Source organism: Chrysoperla carnea, chromosome 1 (assembly GCF_905475395.1).
Source record: "Chrysoperla carnea chromosome 1, inChrCarn1.1, whole genome shotgun sequence".
NCBI lineage: Eukaryota > Metazoa > Arthropoda > Insecta > Neuroptera > Chrysopidae > Chrysoperla > Chrysoperla carnea.
This window is the reverse complement of record NC_058337.1, coordinates 103482715-103505924: the sequence shown is the minus strand read 5'-3', so window position 1 is coordinate 103505924 and position 23210 is coordinate 103482715. Positions and strand designations below refer to the sequence as shown.

The 23210-nt window shown below is 28.5% G+C and overlaps 3 protein-coding genes across 5 annotated transcripts; 2 read left to right on the top strand and 1 right to left on the bottom strand.

Moving 5' to 3' along the window:
- Positions 1 to 191: 191 nt before the first annotated feature.
- LOC123291057 lies at positions 192 to 1051 on the top strand. Its single transcript, XM_044871496.1, has 3 exons — positions 192 to 332; positions 404 to 558; positions 857 to 1051. Exons 1-3 carry the CDS (start codon positions 234 to 236, stop codon positions 924 to 926), a joined length of 324 nt encoding a protein of 107 aa, XP_044727431.1. The 5' UTR covers positions 192 to 233; the 3' UTR covers positions 927 to 1051.
- A 950-nt stretch (positions 1052 to 2001) lies between these two features.
- LOC123291054 (dnaJ homolog subfamily C member 7) lies at positions 2002 to 8535 on the bottom strand. The gene is made up of 3 exons (XM_044871492.1): positions 8193 to 8535; positions 2591 to 3933; positions 2002 to 2266 (listed from the first exon to the last, which is right to left on the bottom strand). The coding sequence occupies exons 1-3, from the start codon at positions 8282 to 8284 to the stop codon at positions 2145 to 2147; spliced, it is 1557 nt and encodes a 518-aa protein (XP_044727427.1). The 5' UTR covers positions 8285 to 8535; the 3' UTR covers positions 2002 to 2144.
- A 2854-nt stretch (positions 8536 to 11389) lies between these two features.
- Positions 11390 to 12775, top strand: LOC123305413 (cyclin-Y-like protein 1). Of its 3 annotated transcripts, none has more exons than XM_044887120.1 (2): positions 11399 to 11502; positions 11575 to 12775. In XM_044887120.1, the coding sequence occupies exons 1-2, from the start codon at positions 11403 to 11405 to the stop codon at positions 12600 to 12602; spliced, it is 1128 nt and encodes a 375-aa protein (XP_044743055.1). In that variant the 5' UTR covers positions 11399 to 11402; the 3' UTR covers positions 12603 to 12775. The 3 variants fall into 3 exon arrangements, with proteins under 3 accessions (XP_044743053.1, XP_044743055.1, XP_044743054.1); XM_044887119.1 differs by having other exon boundaries at positions 11572 to 12775; XM_044887118.1 differs by having other exon boundaries at positions 11390 to 12775.
- The last annotated feature ends 10435 nt before the right edge of the window (positions 12776 to 23210 follow it).

Genomic DNA, 23210 nt, shown 5'->3' with positions numbered 1-23210 from the left:
TTTTGGAAAAGCTTTACTTTAACATAAAAAGAGAAATAAATTAAAAGCTAATAAGTAATCTGACAGTCGTCTCTTAGACTAATAATTGTTAAGTTCCTAGGTGATAGCTATAACCATTATTAAATAATAATTAATCCACCATAATTAATTAATTTTAGACAATCAACATTTCAAATGTAATTAATTATATTGAAAAGTATTAATTTATATTTAATATAATTAGTTACATTGAAATGTTTGAGAAATGGGTTCCATCGTTCCCAATACGACAACCAGATCAAATTGTCTCTATCAAAGTAAAAATGAACAGTTTTTCCCCATCATATGAGCGTGTAGGTGAAAATACATATTATGTAATTAATATAAATTGCCATTATTATTAATATTAATTTAATTTAATTAGGAAAAACAGATAAAAATAAATTGGCTCTTATCAAATGAATATCAACGTATTTGGTTCTCAGAAAAAGCAAAATATGATTTATTGAATTATCCAATAAAAGATACAAAACGCCAACGAATGGAAAATTCTAGTCCACCTTTTGTAATGAAAAAACGGTAAAATTTCATTACTCTTTCTACATACATCCGCCGATATATATTCCGATTATTTCGCGTTCTGTATTGGCCCTGAAACCGTTAATTCTCGTAGACTAATATGACTTGAAGCAGGATTGAAATAAAAAGTTCAGAGGCTTTCAATCAAGCGAGATAGGACACCATATAGGACGATATCTTTGACTGGAATTAAAAGCTCGACGCAGCCATCTCTAGTACGGATTTTTAATAAATAATAAACAAATTATTTAAATAGATAACTATTAATTTATTATACATTTAAAAATAATTATTATAGACCAACAATAACTGGAAAAGTAATGGTAAATAGAACAAGACCTCCGTATCGTCCAGAATTGAATGACTAACTGTTAAATGAAGTAAATAGTTTTTTTTTGTATTATTTGTTGTTCGTTAAAATCAGTTTTTTTAAAAATAAGTTTTACTTCGATTTATGACAATTTGTGCAAATGATCTTAATAAATTCATTGAATCAATAATGAAATCATTTTATTTTAAATTATAACATTAATAGTAATTAAAAAGTACATAATCAGTTCTGTAAGTATTGTTTACATTTAAATTATAATAGGAATTCTCAAATTTCAAGAAGTTCTATATCTTCATATTATAATTATTAATTTTTAAATAAGTTATCGAGTTAATGCAGAAATAGTTTAGGTGAAAACAAGATTTAGCAGGGTGTTCACTTTTTTCAAAACGAAAGACAGCAATGTTTTGACCTGACCTTTTGTTTTCATATTCAAGATTGTACATAATATCGCCAATGTAATTCCAAAAAATCATGTCAAAATTTCAAGTTTACTTTTAATTGATTTTATTTATACCATTTTTCGTGATCGATTATGAAATATAATAGACCACTAGTTGACCTAAGATGTTTTTTTTCGAAAAAAGTTCAAAGCCTTAGTCAATAAAAAAAATTTTTAATTCTGACATACGAACTTTTGAAATTACAAAGTGTAAGGATATGAAAAAACGGCTATATCTCCGGTCTAAATATACTGGATAACTACTTTAAAATATTAATTAATGATTGTAATATAACTCAAAAATAATAAATGAATAATAATAATAACAATTAAATTGAAATTTAATTATTAGGTTTTATTAATTAATAATAATCAAATGAATTTTGATACAATATAATTAATAATCAATTAACAGTTAGTTAATTAGTTTATATTATTAATGATGAAAATAACATATTGAAGGAATGTCAATTGATTCGTTTTTTTTTTTTAATTAAATTAACGATAAATGAAATTAATGAATGAATTATTAATAATTTTATTTATTTTTTAGTAAACTAAACATGTTTTTAACTCTGTAATGAATTTATTTGAATTATTATTTTCAAAAGTAAAAAATAAACAAATCATCAAAACAACAAACAAAACATAGTAACATTTTTTTTTAATATTATTATTTTTAAATGTTGTATGTATGTAGGCATGGCAGGGCAGGGGCAGGGGTATGTCATGTTTCATTGTTTAAATAACTATTGAATATAATAGATATAAGTAGTTATCATATTTATTTGATTGTTGTTGATCTTGATTAATTTATCCAAATTGGAATGAAAATGCACCAGGGAAACCACCTGATGAAAAATTGAATTCAGTTGCATGTCCTGGTACACCACCACCAAAGAATGATTGGAACACTTGATTTGGATCAATATCAGCTGTAAAAAAATTATTTCATAATTAGTATAAATAAAAAAAATCACAGGTCTAGATTTGGGAAAAATAATGATTTAATATATTCTGAATTCTGGCATTAGAAAAAATTTTACATGAAACATTTACTCATTTAGTCGTAAAATAAATTAAAGTTTTTGTGCCTTTTTATCTTATATAATCCAGAAATCGAGAATCAAAAATTTTGAATTATAGTAATTTATATCAAAATTATTCTATTATTATGTGGTGGTGAATATGTTAAATGAACTATCTAGCGAAGCGCCCGATTGCTTATGGTTAAAACGAAAATTTATAATAATACATACCATGCATGCCACCTTCCAAGTCATCAATATCATGTCCATTATCATACCGTGCTTTCTTCTTTGGATCAGATAGAATTCCATATGCTTCACCTAATTCCTTAAATTTACGTTCTTGTTCTTTCCGTTCATGTTCAGATGCATTCGCATGTCGATCTGGATGATGTACTAACGCACGTTTACGATACGCTTTCTTAATGTCATCCTCTGTTGCATTCTTATCAATACCTAATATTTTATAATAATCCTTACGTTTCGACTTTTTCAATGCTAATTTAGCATCTTGTAATAATCGCTTATTATCACGACTTTTATCTAATTTACATGCTTTCTCATAATCGCGCACAGCCGCTTCATAATCTTGGCTATCCATATAACATTTAGCACGGCGTAATAACGCTTTCAAATAATTCTCATCTAATTTTAGAGCTTCATTGCAATCAGCAATTGCTTCAGGTAATTTATTTAATTTTGATAACACAATTGCACGATTGAAATATAATTTTGCATTCGTGATAGCATTAAATTGATCGATTTTTAACGCTTCCGTATATAAAGCATAAGCTTCATCAAATTTATTCTTTTTAAAAGCTTCATTACCTTCATCTTTCTTTTGTTTTAATAATTTAGCACGTTTGTAAATATTCATAGCTTTTGTATGATCTGGTGCTAAACGTAAAACGTGTTGAAAATGACTAAATGCACGATCGATATTATCCTCATAGAATAAACACATACCGCGTACATAAATAGCATCTGCGTTGGATTTATCAATATGTAGGATATCATTTGCAATTTCTTGTGCTTCCTGATATCGTGTTAAATATGCTAAACATTCAGCTTTCATCAACTTATACTTGACACATGCTGGACATTGTTCTAAGAGACGATCCATACAGTAAACAACTTTACGATAATCACTTTTCTCATATGCTTTTTGTGCTTCATCCGTATACAACTTAATGATATTTAACGATTTAATCTCATTATCAATGCTCTGTAAGACTGTGTTGTTTGTATCATCATTGTTTGTGTTTGCATTCATCGATAATTGTTTAATATTGTTGATTGATTGTTCAGCGGTTGCGATATCACCTAGTGCTAGACTACATTTTAAAACACGTATGTAACCTTTTAAATATTGATCATCCAATTGTATTGATTTACGTGCATCATCGAAGGCATCTTTGTAACGGCCTAACATCATGTAGCATGCTGCACGGTTGCCATAATAGCCAGCACTGTCTGGACATAATTCAATTGCTTCTGTGTATAATGGTAATGCTTGACGATATTGTTTTATTTTGTATAATTGGTTACCATTTTCCTTTTTTAATTCAGCTAATCTATAAATTAAAAATTAAAAATATTTAATTTTTTTTAAATATTTCATGAACCAATTGATTGTTATTACTAAAATCATTTTGGCTCTACTCATATTCAGTAAAAGATTCAAGTAAGCTGAAAAATGTAATTCTAAATTAAAGCGTAACTAATTCTGTACGCGGTATGCCTAGAGTAGCGGCTTCGATTCCCGTCGTCACAACTAAAAATTAATTTAATTAATAATTTGATGGGCTGGTGTAGTATCTGGTATATGCATGAAGGAGGTGTACTCAACATCTCAAAATAATTGAGCTAATAATCCGTGACTTATTAGCGGAAAGAATGAATTCTACGGCCTAAGTGAGTCCCTCGTGAACAGCCAATATAACTTAACAAAATCTAACCTTTGGGTTGTCTGAATTTTTGAGAGGTTTATTGAGTTTGATAATTTGAATATAAAGGCAGGTTCATGAGAATAATATTTCTATTCGTATTATGTGAAAAACCGTAAAAATATAATTCTAATTTAAAATTAAGGTTGTCCTAGGTTAAAAACTGAGTGATATAAATAAGAGGTGTTTTACCATTCCATGAAAAGGAATAGGAAAGAAAATGAGAATAAAGAAAAAAATTATCGTTGAATGAATATCCGGAGACGAGGACATTTTTTATTTTAGAAATAGTAATAAAAAATATTTCGAATAAACTTAAAAATCAATACTTAAAAAATTTTGCAATTGTAAATTATTAAGACAGCAATAGTATTATGATTGTGGCGTTCTGTATTAAACGAATTATTTGCTATTCAGATAATTGTATAAAAAATTGTCTATTCCTTTTTTATCTGGAAAATTTTCATATTTTTATCTAATAGTTATCTTAATGATAAAATTATATTAATATATGTCAAAGTTATATTGTAATTTCCGTCAGATTGTAAACAAGTTACAAAAAGACACATCAACTAGCACTAACTCAACACTTATTAACTCATTGCGTCATGTTTAGTTGGTCTTGGTCGAGTTAGCACGGGTTGGGGTGGTTTTTGGCCATTTTTTTTTTTTAGAAAATTGTACTAGTAAGTTTATAATCTGACGGAAATAACAAATTTTTCGGATACGGAACCCTAAACTCGCGCTTAAAACATATCTAAGACCACTCTCCATTAAATTACCTTTTTCGTTAAAGCCTTATCTAAACTGAACCGATTTTAAAGATCATCGCCTATTTTTTAATTGTTTAAGGTATGGAACCCTAAACTCACACTTGAAACATAGTGGCATCATAGGCGCTCTGATGCCACATGCAGACAGACAGACACACACACACATAGTGATCAAATTTATAACACCCCTCTTTGGTTCGGGGGGTTAAAAATTGATAAATTTTTCCTATCAAATTTCATTGGGTAAGCCTAAAGAATACCAAAATAAAATAAAATCTCATGCCAAGGCAACTTATAGGATAAATTGCACTCAAAAAGTCCATGAGAAGGCACACGACACGGGTACATACTCGTTATTTTAAAAAAAGTCAAAATAATTAAGGAATTTCTAGCTAAATTCAAGAAATAATTATTTTAAATTTAATCATAGACACTTACACTTGACACATCGTTACGCTTTTGACAATATATAAAATTATTACAACCTTTAGAAGCAACAGCAATAAAAACAAAACAATCTCTCATCCGAAACACGCAAAACAAATGCTTCAACATTTAAAAAAAAAAAAAAAGAAGATAAAAGCGGTCGAGGTATATCTTTTATGTGGTTTCCTGGTCATGTATACAGAGTGGTTTTAAACTGAGATAATCTCGGGAAATAAAAGTTAAATCAATAGACCTAACATAAACCAGAGTTAATTAAAATTATTTTTTGCCACTGTTTGTAACATTCCGATCATAAATGCTTGGAAGTTTTGGTCTAATGTTACTTTTGCATTAGTTTTGAGTTTTGAAACTTCAAGTATTTTAAGAACACCAGGCCTTTCTGTTGAATATATTACGCAGATGATGTCATTTAGCTGTCGAAACTAAGAGTTACTCTACGTGTTTTGTAATTGTATCGTGATGTAAGTTTTATTAACTTTCCTTCATGAAAATAACTTCAAACACAATTGCCAGGCCCGGATTTAGAAATTTTACACCCCTCTTAGGCAGTTTCGAAAATTCCCGCTCCCTACTCCTCAAAAATGTTACATAAGAATTATTGTTTATTGCCATATTGTCTTTTAGAAATCTGTTCGTAAGAAAAACACTTGTAAAGATAACAAACCTGAAATTTAAGCCATTGCCTTGTCACACTCACTGTTAACGATAAATTAACAATGACATTAATAATCGATCCTCAATGTTCAGTAATAATGACAGAGAAGGTTATATATTTTTCACAGTATACTGTAGGAGAAAAAAAGATGATTCTCGATATAGAAACTTATCAAATGTTCAAAATATTGAGACTTTTATAAGTCGATTCGGGCATTTTCCGGTTATAATGTTGGTACGCGTATCAGTGAAATAGGCCAGACATTCAATTTACACGAATAAAACAAGTTTTCAATATTTTCGCCAAAATTTACCTGTATAATTCCTACAGTTCGTATACTCTACGTGCATGGTAAATCCGGGCCTGATAATTGCCACAATTCTCAGTAAAATTACAACAATCAAATTTTTAGCAAAAATAAATTGATTAAATTATCAAGTATGTGGTTAATTATTCACATTTTATACGCTTCATGTTTTACTGTCACATTTGGTTATGTTCTGAATAATATGTTAACCACAAATTTAATTATATGGGGATTTACTAATTATGACACAAAAATGACATAAGTTCACTACGACTAGTTTCACAAACGTCGATGTAATCATCGAAAATTTCGATGACATTTTCCAACATGATCGTTTAAATAAAAATTAGTAAATAGTTCACCAAATTAAGACTATAATCCAATTTTTTTCATGTATTGTGCGGAACGGTCCTCCAGTTTTTATCTCAAATTAAATTGTACCAAATACGACGTAAATTGATTGCTGAAATCCATAATTTTTATCAGCGAGATACTACGAGTTTTGAGCCCCTTTCGGTAAACAAAAAGAGAGTCAAAAGACGTTAAATCGCAAGATCTATTCGAAAAACACCTGCTTTACGAGAGATTGTTCAATTGCTAAACTGTAACTTCTCATTTCAGTAAGCATTCTAATGTCTTATACTCAATTCAGCAAGCATTCTACTCTATTCAGCAAGTCTTCTTATCACTCGACTATCGAGATATTGAAGTCTAAATGTGAAAATTTGATAAATTGATTGACTACAGCTCCTTTAAAACATACACACAACAAGGACAACTACTTAGCTCAGGCTAACTCAGGCAACCTTAATACATAAAATCACCCCGGAAGTACATTGTTGCAAGTTACAAAAGAGTATAATTGTAGATCAATGTCCAAATTAGAACGCCACAGAAATCATAATTTTCTATACAAATAAAGTACCCAAAAAAATTGCCTTTGTTAATATTTAGACCTAAGATAGGGACATATTTGAGTGCATCATTTTCGTGTATCTGTATCATACCGAACTGAAAAGTATGTCAATATCGACTGAAATGAGAAAAAAATTGCAAGCCTTATGACCGTTTCGAGGAGATTACCTTATCGGTGGCGCCACGGAACACTTGGTTCCTTCGCAAATGTCTTCTCATCTTAGTCAACACTGAAAAAGCGAGAAAATAAGGCAGCCTAATGTATCAACATCTTACAGCCTGTATTACAAATGAATTTGATTTAACTATTACTTACGAATGCTCAAATTTTAATAAACTTTCATGCAATGAAATATTTTCAAAAGCTGTCATTTTATAAATATGAAATATTTTGAAATCATTGGATTAATAATCAAATAGACACAATACACATTTGAACATATACAAACATTTCATAAAATTTAGTCATTTTATTATTGAATATTTTAACTAAATATTGAATATTGAAATTTTAACATCATTTCTATATGAATTTTATGTTGATTATTTTATCAATTAATTTATTTTAAATCATACTATCTACTACTACTTAGATCTATCAATAAAATATAATCAATTCATTCATATTTAATAAATAAATAATAAAATATGTTTTTATTTTATACATAATCAATCAATAAGTGTGGAAAAGTATGGCCTATTTAATTTATACATCGCATTATGAATATATGAATATTTAAAATATTATGTAATTGATTAATATTTTTCATCATATTTATGTTATACTTACTCTACATTATCTTTTGGTATAAAAGTAAAATCCTGTGGATTCTCTTGATCCACAATTTCTACATCCATTTCATTAACAGTTTCAGCAGCCATTATTGTATTGCAAGAGATGTTTGAACTTGTTAAATATTAAAACAATAGAATTTTATTTGATGTTATAAAATTCAACACATCATCCACCACGTTTTTTCACTTCACATCAACTTCATTCAATGTTTTTACCGTTTGACTTTGTTAATAGTTAATAATTTTTTTTGAAAAATAACTTTTTTTTTTAATACGTAAATCTAATGTAATAAAATATACTAAAAATTTATGTGCAGTTCATCAGTTCATGGCAGTCATATCAGTAGTTCCGTACTACGTAGTCTATGACTGGTTCACACTGTGCACGATATTATTTGCGTTGACGTATTTAAAATTGCGTATGTACTTAATAATATTCATTACTTAATAAAATTAATTAATATAATATTCCATTAATTAAAATATGTATATCTAAGTAATTAATTAAAATTCATCTACAATGTAATCGTAATCGAAAAATAGATAGCAAATTTCATTTTGATATCCTGTGTAAACTGTCAATCAACGAAGAAAAGGGGAAGCATAGACATCTAAATTATTATTAGAGATTTATGAAACAAGTTGAGCAGTGTATACAGGTTGCTACGTTTAAGACTAGCCATTTCTCATTTTTATTATCCTTTAAGCCCCTCCAAATAATTCTGCACCAAACTAATGTAATGAAAATACTGTTAATTGGTACGATAGTCCTTTATAACATAGTTCATATAATTTTGATTGAAAGTTACCATAAGCTAAAAGAAAAATAATATTGTTCGTAAATTTTTTTACTCTCACCAAATCGATTTTCTCCACAAAAACATACACCTATGTAATGTACACTCGGTTTCCCGTTTCACATTGTATGTGAATCAAATGAAATGTTATAGTAATAACACTTATAGAATGGTTTAAGTTTTGCGTTTATTTTGATTTAGAGTACATATTGCTTATAATCGATTAATAATAAAACATAGAAAAAATCGAAACATTCATTTTTTTTAAATATTAATTGATTTGTGTCAATGATCATTTAATAAAAGAGATTTGATCTTAGCTGTGAGATAATTGAACGTTAGAAAATAAAAAGCCGGTATATACATTTTTTGCTCCATGGTCATTCATAGACATATCAAACGGAACTAGAAATTGCACATTTTTAACGCAATAAAAATGACGACGTTTATGTCATTACATGGCGGTCTGCGTCATTAAACAGTAATATACCATATATGTAATACGTAAACATATATGGTCAGTTCCTATAAGTGGAAGGCGTTCGGACTAAGTGAAACAGATAGTGTATCGTTCTCTCACTCTTCCGATCGCATTTGTCAGCTCTGCGCATGTAATACATATTTTAGAGAATTCTCAAGCATGCGCAGTATAGATAAAATGTCTCGAACGAGAGAGAAAACAAATATTGTCGGCACCGTAATGTTTGGACATTCTTTCCCGTACCAACTGCCCATATAGGAGTATATTACATATATGTAATATACATGGATATAGGAATATTTTAAAAAGGATGGAGTATAACCGAGTGGGATGAGTCTCACTCAGGGGGAAGAGGCAGGTATCATTGTGCCTACTTTCTATTGGCTGTTAACTAGACGCATGCTGAAAGTATGCTCAAAGCCTTCTTTAAGTGTTTTTAATTCGTTTGTAAGCATGGAAACATGTTTGACATATGGTTGACGTGTGTGGGCAACATAAATAAATAATCTTATATTAAAAAAAAAAAAAGTAAAATTTGTAAAGAAAAATAAATACGTGAAGTAGTTATGCTTGTTTTAAAACAATTTTTTCAACGATAAGTAACAATATAAGTAACCTAAACGCAACAATATTCTATTCAATTTAGTGAATATTCAATCTTCAATCCTAGTGCTACAGCTATTATAAGTTAACTAATGAAATTCAAAAGAAGGCTTAAGAATGTCTAATTCGAATGTCGAATAAAAATTTATTTGGGGAAATTATTACTTATTTATGTATTGAATTATGTACCCGTGAACCTAATCCTAATGTAAATAAGTGAAGTTTTATTTTTATTATTTTACGAATTATTTACGATATATTCTTTAGGGAATTAGTCGGTCATAGGAATATTAAAGATATATTCCTTCATCCAAGGGTAATTAGTTAAAAATATTATATTTATAATTAATTTCTAAATTGTATTTTAAAAAAAATACATTTTTTTCTTTAGGATAATAGATTTTACTTTAAATAGAAAGATTTTTTGCTCGGACCAATCTACAACACACGCAGAATTCGCTACCCATTTAAATTTTCCCACAATTGAGAGTGCGAACAGCCGCAGCCAATCAAAAGCAGGCATATTGCTTGAGGCAATCTAAAACCATGGATATAGAAATATTAAAATCTAAACACACGAAATATTATCGTTCTATTTGAATTTCCCGCAAATGAGAGCCGCAGCCAATCAAAAATAGGCACATTGCTTCCCCCCTAAATGATACACTCGCTTGTCTAAAGTAGGACTTTATACTACATCCCTACTATAATTACTAGATCCGTGGTAATATATCACAGATTGACGATCTATTTTCGTGTAATACATCTATGGTATTGGCAGAAGAATGAAGTAAATTGGATATTGAGTGTAGTGTAGTGGCATTTATCTCGTTATAAATATTTTCGATATGTGAATGGTATATGTGTAATGTGATTGACTATTTATCTATTGAGTACATTATAGGTAATGGTATGTAAATCATATTTAATAAAATATAAATGTAAACTAAAATAAATAAATAAAAAATGATTGTTTATTACATTTATAATTGTAAAAAAGTATGTGATTATCGATATGTTGAAAAAAGTGTAACAAATATAAATAATTAATAACCATACATAATATAAGTAATATAATAATATTATAAATATCAAATAAATTAATCATTCCATTACAATTTATTACAACCAAATAAAATTACTCTGGTCACTGATTCATAAATCATTTTAATTTTTAATTATGAATGTTATTTTAAAGTGTACTAAATTATGAATTTTAATTAGAATATTTAAAATAAAATAATAAATGGTAATGCTTGTTGCATTACTTGTTAACATTAAAATATAATATCAAGACCAAATGAAATAAAATAAAATTTTTAAAATGGGTAATAAAATATGTTGTTGTACATATCATAATAATACCGATGGACATGGAAGCCAAAGATCCGGTATGGGTGGTGGAATCATTGTAAATAGATCAGGTGGTAATATATTAACAAATCATAATGGTAATAAAATAATAATACCATCATCGTTTGATGAACATTTAGCAGAAGGTGAGGTCAGTGTCAACAATCTACAGCATATTAGTGAACGTGAACAAGATGAGATGAATGAATTAGATCCGTCACAGCATCCAATGGCCAAAACAATATTTATGGAACGTTCAATGAATAATTCATCAACAATCAACAACATAACAAATATAACACGTAAAAAAAGTTTGAATTTAATTTTATCAAATAATCAATCAAACACATCCAATGGTTCTAATTTAATATTATCATCGTCATCATTATTGAAGAAAAGTAGTTCTTGTTCCACGATTTATTTGGATGATAGCACTGTATCACAGCCAAATTTAAAAAACACAGTGAAATGTGTTGCATTAGCTATTTATTATCATATTAAGAATCGTACATCCGATCGACAATTGGATATTTTCGATGAACGCTTACATCCGTTAACACGTAATACAAATGGTAACGAAACAACGAATGTTAATGTAAATCCAGAACATAAACAAATTTATAAGTTTGTCCGAACGCTATTCAATTCGGCACAATTAACGGCAGAATGTGCAATTATCACTTTAGTTTATTTAGAACGCTTATTAACATACGCTGAATTAGATATTGGACCAACAAATTGGAAGCGTATTGTATTAGGTGCAATATTATTAGCATCCAAAGTATGGGATGATCAAGCGGTATGGAATGTGGATTATTGTCAAATATTGAAAGATATTACAGTGGAAGATATGAATGAATTAGAACGACAATTCTTAGAATTAATACAGTTTAATATTAATGTACCATCGTCAGTGTATGCGAAATATTATTTTGATCTACGTACATTGGCTGAAGCGAATGATTTGTCGTTTAGTTCAACGAATACAACGTTAGAACCGTTAAGTAAAGAGCGAGCTCAAAAACTTGAAGCCATGTCGTATTTAATGCAAGATAAACTTACAAATGATTTGTTATCGAATCAGTTAAAGAAGTGGAACAGTTTAGATAATGTGTATACAATTAGTGGTATTACACAGCCACCCAGACGGAGTGTTGCTATTTTATCTTAAATTATTTTTTTTTTCCAAGTTCTATATTTATTCTTAGGGATGCAAATTTATCGTATCGACAAAAAGTATCTTATATTTTCGATATATCGTTTTTTGAAGTGAAACTTCTTTAACGATGTGTTATGATGCTTCCGCATTACCGGATAAATAAATTTTAAACACGAAAAAAAATTAAGGACCAACGTTTTTTTTTATTATTTAGTATAAGAGAGCTTTTTAGTTTTCTGATTTAATTTTAAATGCTAATTTATTGGATAAAAATCATATGATTTGAATTTCGATTATTTTAGCTGAAGATTTTAATGTAAACTTTAGTAACCAAAGTTCAGAACTGCTTATTTCATTTGTCAAGATTTTTTTTTATATTGATAAGTAATCCTTACTTATTTTATTAAATTTCACTATTTCTAACCTTATATGGGTGATACTCGAAGATTTGTATCGATATTTCCTAGTATCGCTTACGAGTAATAAATTCAAATGCAATATTTGCATTTTATATTCAAGCGTCTGTATAATTTAGTGCACCTGACTAAATATTACTATATGGGTTATGGAAAATGGTAAAGTTGTAGGCAGTCGATAAAACGAAAATTATTAAGAAATATGGCTCGATCGCGAAGTATTATGAAATTTTAATTAAATCTGCAAAAGTTCAAAAATTATTTGCCAACTTTTATATAAGTCATAACGTGGCTCACTAAACAATTACGAAACAAAATTTAAATTGAATAATGGTAAGATTTTATCTACGCCCGTGAGATAAGAACTACTTTTCTCACTCATTTTACGTGCGAAAAATAGTTAATTACCGCACTCATTTTCATTACGACACTCATTTGTTCATTACCACAAAAAAAAGGAGTTACATCATTTTCAATCAATCAAATTAAACCAAATTACTACAACTTTTTCAATGTTATATTTTACTCAATTCGTGACTCCAAAGTACCATAAAAAGCACTGTAATGGCAGTTGAAGAGGGTGTAAACATTATCTTAGAACAAATAATTAAATGAAAAAAAGAGAAGTTTTTCTAAGAACTAGAGTTTTGAATGATATAAAATAGATTATTTGTTCTATAATTTTTTGTGTTTATACCAAGGAGATAAATGTTTACACTCTCTTCAATCGCCTTTACTTACTATCTATGGTACCTTGGATCCGCGAATAACATGGTAAATTTTAAATTATAATTACTGTTTATTTTTACATTTTAGAGGCGTAGATAAATTTTTTTACGATATACGTGTGATAACGCATTATTATCGTAATTCTGCTTAATTCATGCAACGCATGCGTACGTTAATAATGCTCTTATCCCAATTGTATCGTAAATAACCATTGTAATAATATTTTTTATTTCAAAATTATCAACAACAAAATAAGAGGAAAGTAGGATAAATTATGCAATGAAACTATGCATTCATTACCAGAAATATGTTTCTTGTATCTATCCCGATTTTCATAAAAATGATATTATTTTAATTCAAAGGAAAATTCATCGTTACATGATCAAGGAAGTTGCCTAATTTAAAATTGATGTGTGTATGTTCGAACGTACGCAAGATATGCTGAACAGACTGCCAAATGTGGAAAAAGAAACTGATGGGCCGAGGGGATGATGAATTGTATAACTTGAAATTTTTCAATTAATATTGCTAATTTTGATTTTTATTTAGCAAAGCTGTTGAAATTATATTTTTCTTTAATTTATTATCTGACTATTTTTACTTGTAATAACTGGAAGTTGAAAACTTTTATCTCTATTTGCGGGCCGAGGAGATATGAAAGAGATGAATTAACATTATACGATATTTATTAGTATTTTTAGAAAGTACTTAATACAAACTTTATAGAAATTCCTCTACCGATTTTCGTCCCAACCTAACCTAGGGACTTTCTCCTAAGCATCCTGATTAATAGTTCGCAAGGGCGGAATTCAAACCTATCCAGCGCTTGAATATAAGATGCAAAAAATGGATTTAAATGTGTTACTTTACCTACTCTCTGATTATATTGCAGTCTAGTGATTTGAATTGTAAAAAATCTATAAATTATGTTACATTTTTCTAAATGTCTTCTATATATTTTTAAAATCAAATTCCAATTAAATTAATAACGAAAATTGTAAAATAATAATATTGTATATATAACATTTTAGTCACTAAATTAATTTTTTTTTTTAATTCCGCGTTATTAATTCGACGCCAATGTTATTACTATACCGCCATATTGTACTAGTGAGAACAGTGTAACAGATAGCTATTTAGCCGGGCTTGTATTCATTAGAGTAAATTGTGTCCAAACAACAACATATTGTCGTAATAGCTAAATTACAGTTAAAATTTGGCGCTGGCCGGTATATTTCGGAAAGAATCATCAGTATGGCGTCGATTCATGGCGTCATTTCCAATAACCAGCATATAGATATACATTTGGGAAAACGTCCAATGTAAGCTGCGTTTTGAAATACATACCAGCATAATGGAGATTATAGAAAGATGTTGTATGATTAAACAGTAGCATTGAACTCGCATGATCGTCAACATTGAATAGCTAGGTAATCTATTCAGGTACCATTTTACTCAGTTGTATTTACCAAATAACTCTCTCCTATCGATTGCTGGCTAGTATGCTGGTATTAGGGAATTTTAGTTTCCGACAGGAAAAATGATTAATATATTTTCTGTGTCTCTAATATTGTACTCTGAAGATTTGATTCTATATCGATTATTCGAAATTCGGATCATTATCTACTAATGTATTTTTTTTCTATTACTGCCGAGTCATCAATAAAATACAATAAACGAAAGAAAATAGTTTTAATTTTTTAAAGTTACGTTCAGCTGTTGTGTTTGATCATCAGATCATCAGACCTCTATATATTTGCATTACGTTCAGGAAAGTTGATTGTAACATAATATCAAAAACCAATTTAAACAATTTCTTGGTGCACGTGAGTCTTCTAGACACTTGCCTTCTCTACTTACTTGCCTTAGAAGGTTCTCGTTTCTCAATTATACAGGTTAAAATGACGGGACCTCGCAATTACTCTCACTGTAGAGTTTTCTCGTTTATCCAGGTTTCAATCACAGTATTAATTTTAATCATAACACCTGCGTTTTAGGATTTCGATGTAAAAAATAAATAGTTTTTATGAATTTATTAGTCAAATAGAGTATTTTCTGTACAAGACATCATAAACAGTCAGGAAATTTCATGAGAAAAATTTTATCACCATCCTGTTCTATGTATATCAGAACGTAACATTAAATATTCCACCAAATACTATTGTTTTTATCACTGTCTGAATTTAAGTGGATGTAACAAGAAAAATACTATTCTTGACTGACTCACCATTTGAACAAAAATAAAGATTATTTTTCAGAAAATATCGACAAACTTCAGTAATCCTGAGCGTCTCGTATACTCAGAGCTAAGCTTTTGAAGAAATGTAGGATAGAACTACATTTTTTGAACTAATTTGCATCCCTATTTATTCTACAATATGTCGTAGCTCGTAGTGTATGTATAATAATTTCATTACATCCACAGTCGTAATTAAAACGCCATACGACAGTTTAAAGAGTAACAAATACTATGTTATTCGTTTGCTGTGCTTCCTATGTGTAAAAATTTATTTTTTAAGCAATGAAATATTTTTAGAAAATGTTTGTTTCATATAAAAATACAAACAATTTATTTTTCAAAAACTTGCACTTAACATTTTGTACAGAAGAATGCTTTAAATATAAATTATACTGAATCACAATCTAAGTTTACCTTATTATGTAATATTACACATTATTTAACTTAGACTGTTTTCAATTGGTTAATTTTTATTGCATTTGAGTACTAAAAAATTCAAGAATATTAAACATTTAATAATAATAATAATATTGAAAATAATAGGTTGGCTGATAAGTCCCCGGTCTGACACATAGATGGCGTCGCTAGTATTAAATGCATATTATTTTTATATAGTACCAACCTTCAAATGATTCGTGTCAAAATTTGACGTCTGTAAGTCAATTAGTTTGTGAGATAGAGCGTCTTTTGTGAAGCAACTTTTGTTATTGTGAAAAAAATGGAAAAAAAGGAATTTCGTGTTTTGATAAAATACTGTTTTCTGAAGGGAAAAAATACAGTGGAAGCAAAAACTTGGCTTGATAATGAGTTTCCGGACTCTGTATTTTTTCCCTTCAGAAAACAGTATTTTATCAAAACACGAAATTCCATTTTTTTCACAATAACAAAAGTTGCTTCACAAAAGACGCTCTATCTCACAAACTAATTGACTTACAGACGTCAAATTTTGACACGAATCATTTGAAGGTTGGTACTATATAAAAATAATATGCATTTAATACTAGCGACGCCATCTATGTGTCAGACCGGGGACTTATCAGCCAACCTGTTAATTAGATATAAAATGAAAATTAAACAACGGTTTGTAACTTTTTAAATATGGATGTTAAAAAATATTCGATAATAAAAAGTAGTTAAAAATTGAAAACTTAAAATGGCTGAACTAGACTCCAAGTTGATTTTGGTTTGAAAAACGGAATCACGCTTTGGGAATTATACGTTAAAATTGCTACTAAATTTTCTGGAAATAAAAAATATTTCGAAAAACCGTGAATTTTAAGTGAAGTAAACTCACTTTTATTTTGACCAGGAAACCTGCAAATAAAATAATATATAAGGTATATTCTATTTAAGTACACAACTTTAATACTTTTCGTGTTTTCCGAACATCCTGTACATAGCGAAAATAATTTCAAAATATTCAGCTAATAAGCCTCCATTTATCCAAGAAAGAAAGTTAAGCAGTTTTGCCTTAATCTTTCGTGTCGAATAACGTAAAAAACTATGTATATTAAGAATCTCCGATAATTTGCGGCCTCGTTTAGGTAAAAGCTAGCACATTCCATTGTCATAGCTAAGTCATGATGCATCACTACACTTTTAAAAAGTTCTACTTTTTACACGTTTGTTTTATGTAAGAAAACTGGATGAAAGTATATTTTAGTTTTCATCTTTTATCTAATTTTTTCTAACTTTGGATTATTGAATGTTTAATTTTTGTGAATTAGAAAAATATGCATTATATATTATACGATTTATTGTAGAAAATTCCTTGTATGTGAATGATTTTATTATTATTTGTGGTATTTCTTATGATAAAAACATTGAAAATGAAATGCACAATTTTAAAAAAATTATATAAAGATGCAGCTCAATAATTAATTGAATTTTATAAATATAAATTTATTACCAAAGTCAATAATCATTTGTAAATACCAGGACTGGTGTTCCAATATTTATAGTATTTAGTAAAACTGATATCAGTATAGAACAGCTGAAGTTAACAACTAACAGAGCAAGCATTTGTTTGCTTTTTTGAAAATTCATTCTGATTTCATAATTTCATGAGATTATGTATGTACATATACACTCTCTCTTATTCGATGCCATTTAGATTTGAACGACCTGTTAATCGTGTACGGAATTGGATACACTTTAACCAACTGAGCAGGCGCGGCTCTAGAATTTATTTCCGGAGGAAGTCACAAGATTTAAAAGCCAGAATAACCTTATGCAAAAACCTACCCAATGTTAGTATATAAAGTAAGCTACAATCAAAATATAGAGCGAATAATAAAAAAGTCAGTATTGTGTAAGAAAATCAGTGAATTTTGTTGATTCAATTATTTTTAAATTCCAATTTTTCCAGAAGTGCAAAAAAGTGAGTTAATTTTGGTCGCTTGGTTAGTTTCGGTTTTTTTAGTTTGCAAAAAGTAGACTTTGTTCGTTTGGTTTGTTTTTCAGTTTTTAAAAAATTGGTTTAGTTTAATTTTTTGAACTGCGGGCTGTTTTGGGGGGGAGGGAAGAGTCATGACCCCTGTGACCGCCCTCCCCCCTTGAATTGGCGCCTGCAACTGAGCCACTAGGGTTGGCAAAGCGTCAATTTTGATCATGTAAAAAGAGCTAGATAATAATAATAATGGGGTTTAACCTCCGTTTCTCTGACATATACGCCTATAACAGAGGCCACCCATATCATTATTTGTTTACCTTTATTTATTTAAGTTACATTCATATTTACAATTACATTTTGATGTGGGTGGAGTCGGTTACTTCGTTCTTATCCAAGCGACGACAATGTGATGAATGCTACCGCCTCTATTAATTATAATTGTTCATACTGCCGCTGCCTGGATTCGAACCCGCAACCTAAGTCTAAGTACACAACCGATCAGACGAACGCCTTAGACCGCTTGGCCACTTAGGTTAAAGGAGTTAGATGGAAGATTAATATACATAATTGTTAACTGTATTGATGAGTTTTACTAAATACTAGGAAGATTATAAATGATATTAAAATTGTAAGTAATTATGGTTGATGGTTGTATGTGGTTGATATGTTGGTATAGTGGCTATACATATTCTAATATAAATGTTTTTTTTATTCACCGTGTCTAATTATACGCTAAAATTCAAATAATTTGGAAAATTATTTATACGTTAAATCTGTTATTTTGTATTGATCATGTAAATGTAAACAATTTGTACTCTCACTTAGATACCTTTTTGGATTATTCATGATTTTTTGTGCGTTAAAAATTTTGTTCGAAATTAAGTAAAAAGATTTCTAAGCTAACGTCTTTATATATAGCGAAATCTTCACCCGAAGAGAAAGGTCTCCAGATGGGGAATGCAAAAAAATTTTTTTATTATTTAATTTTATGATAATTTTTATTATCCCCATTGTATGGGGAAGTATCGGCTATCATACAAATATTTTTGTGAGATTTAGATCAAAATTTACGTTTTACGAAACCTATAAAATTTTACATTTATTGAAAACCATACAGAATCCTAAAATACCGGGAAAAATGTAGAATGCCATTTAATAAACAAAAGTTGCTGTTCCAGAAGTGCCAACATCCTCTGATGATAAGATTCCATATGACTACTTAGAATGTTGATCAGTTTTTTTTTGCGATGGGTCCCAAATAATGTAATTTGCATAAGTACATATAAAATTCAAAAATTTGCTTCATATCTGATCTCTTAGCTACGAGTAATATAGCCATTTTTTCAGTTCATTGTTTTTAAGCAAACCACTATTTTAACGTGTAAATAATTTTTAAATTCATTTACATATTAGCGTGTAGATAAACACAAATTTTTTATTTTTATATTGTATTTTATTTGAATTTAAATTGTATATTGTAACTACATAAGTTGTAATTGTATGCTAATTACTGGGTATCGCAAAATTAACGTTATCGTTTGAATTCTTTATAACTTGGCCATAATTAATTATTTTTTGAAATATAATCCGCTAATGAATATTATTTTGGTTTTGTTAAAAATGGTGCCTCGCAATTAGTGATTATTTGCTGTCTCATAAATTCGCCCCTTCCCAAAACATTTCCATAACCTTTTCATTTATTTAAAATGTCAAATATGGCTAAGATTTCATTACTGATGTTGTTTGGGGGGTGGCATTGTTTCTTTCAAAGTTTCCCGAAGGAAACAGGTGGAGTAAAATACAGTAAAGTCAAAGGAAAATTGAAATCATTTTTAACGCTAACATAGCCATTGAACCCCTCGTTGTTTGTACCGTGGGGCAGAAAGTTTCGCTCGATTCTTTATTAAAAATTCCTTAAATTTTTTTTAAATATAAATGAAATAAAATTTAAATTAAGTTATAAAGAAGTCAAATGTTAATGGTAACTTTAAATCACCCAATACGAACAAGTAGTGTAAATTGGAAACAAATTTTATAAATGATTTGCGTTTTTATGTTTTTGAAAAAAGAAATTTGAGTAATAATAGGTACTACAAAATTTTTTTACGAAAACTAAAAGAACGCAATACAAATCAACTGTAAAATTTGGAGAGATGTACACAACTTATATATGCAATAGTTCCATAGACTTATAAATATAGATCATTTAAACACCTTCGTGTGTAACTCGATGCGCATTGGATCGTAGGTATTATTCCGACTATTGTCAACTACGGTATTATATCATTTAACAGCTAACTTCTCGAAACCAAAACTAAAATATTCGTTAATTATAAAAAAATGTGTATTATAAAGTTTCTGTGATTGAGTAGTCGTCACTACTAGCTGTTGGTAAAGCTTCAATTATCACTAACTGAATACCGACCTTCAATGGGCTGACAGCCTTATGCGAGGAACGCTGATCGTGTCCATAGTAGTGTTGTGAGTTAGAAATTTAGCATATCTGAGGATAAAACATCTACACTTTGTTAAGTATTTGACAATGAGTATCTAACAATGATATTCAATTTCTAAAGTTTTATCGTCAGATATACTGAATTTCTAACTTAAATCTTGTAGTACTTGTCAGAACACGACATTTCCTCATGATAGTACTGTCGGTCTATATTTAAAATAAGTTTATGAATAGTCTATTCAATTACATAATATTATTTTGGATAAATTTATATTAAAATTAATAAAAAATAATAAATACTTAAGTATTGTGAATTTATAATATACAAAGTCTATGATCTTAATTAATAAATATCATTGATTTTATATAATAAAAAATAAAATATGTATGAAACGTTTAACAAAACTAATTCAATACAATAACGTTCATGCGATTAGCCAGCACAAAATTTAAAACAATAAGTTTTTAAAATTTACTGGTATTAATTTTTGAACTTTTTGTGATTGATTAGTTAATTAATAATTAATTATTTTTAATTATGAGCTTATGAATATCCCATTATTTAAATTGATTGGAAAATAGGCTTCCAGGTACTCGTTTGTGAATTTCCAATATATTTACGAAAATGTTTACGTAATTTTTGAGAAAAATTTTAATCCATTTTAAATTATGTCGTTATTTATAAGCTCATAATAAGCATCATTATTCGCTAATTAACTTAGTCAAAACAAAAAAAAAATAGTGTTGCAAACGATTGATATCAATAAAATATTAAAAACTTAAGAATTGAATGCTGGCTGATCGAATACAGTATGGACGATAATACAGTATGTACATTTAATATAACATTTAAAAATAACATTATATATATTATACAGATACTTAAATAAGTAATTACATATTTGATTTGAATGCAATCAATTTTATATATTTTACAAAATAATAATCATATACATCTATTTCATAATAAAATAACATTATCTTTGTTATTTCTTTTTTTTTTTTTTTTTAATTCCAAAAAACATTTGATGGTTTTGAACCCATAACCGTCCGTAAATTTTGTGTTTTGAAATAAAATATCTTAACTTAAATCTGTACAATTCCAATATTCAAGCAAAGGCAAATATGATGCTGAAGATTAAGGTGGTCTTCTGGGGATCAAGGGGGTGCGGAGAAGTGTTGCGATATTTATTTATAAAGTTGGAATTGTCCAGTTTTGCAAATAAGGCTAGTTTGTGTTATAAAAATGGAAATATACATATTTATACAGTTATTCAACTCAATGAGATCTAGGCAAGGCAAAGAAAGTAATCACTTAAAATTGATTAATGAATGTTTATGAATTCTACTTCTTCCTCTCATTGATGCTGCCTTCTAGTTTGTAATTGACCTTATTTCTCTCAGAGAAGAGTCCACTGTGTCCGTTTTGTGCCTTATACCGACAATATCAAAGTACACAGCAAATTTGAAATAAATGTAAAAAAGTTTAGTCCCATAATCTTATTGTATATGTTACTCGTTGCTAATTTGTTGACGGTCTGCACCAATTATTCTATGCTCTGCACTGACATGGTAGTCGTCATACATATTTATATAATACAAAAATTGACCTAGGGAATTAGTGCAAAATCGAAATTTAATTCGAAATAACCTAGAGATAACTCAATTAATATCATAAATAATATTTATAAAAGTATATTAAGTTTACTTCCTAAATAACAATGCTATAGGACCTTTTTTTGTAGAAAATTAAATTTGCAGTAACATTTATCTCTTTACTTTTTTTGGACCAGATACGCACTAAAACCGGACGTATCCTTAAATTCAAGATTACGGTACGTTTTCCATGGGATAGTAACCAAAATTTTTGAATTTAAGCTCCCCAAAGTGTGCCCCACCATATCTCAAAATATCTTTCGGACCTTTGTTTTCCTATGTCATTAATTTTATTGGAATAATAGTGGCGATTATAAACAATGACCAGAAAACGAAATGGCTTCTATTTGGTTTGATTAACTGAAGAATAATGCTCATTACGTCTGAATTGAGTCCAAATCTGACTCTCTTCAGGTAATTATTGGAAAATTTTTGTTTTATTTTTGAAAATTTAAAAAACGATACTACTTTAATTCCTTGGATACGAAACATTAGGAAAAACTTTTATTGTAACCATTTGTTATTGTTGTTAAATTAAATGCGCTTCTTGCCATTAAAGTAATTGTTCATAGCTGGATTGTTAAATATGAATTAAATTATTAATGCAAAATCATATTTATATTATTCAATATTATATTAATAATAAAGTTTATTAAATTAGAATAAGTTTATAAAATAATAAAACGGCAAATAAACTTTAGTTGAAAAGTATATTATTTAAGTGCAAAATAAG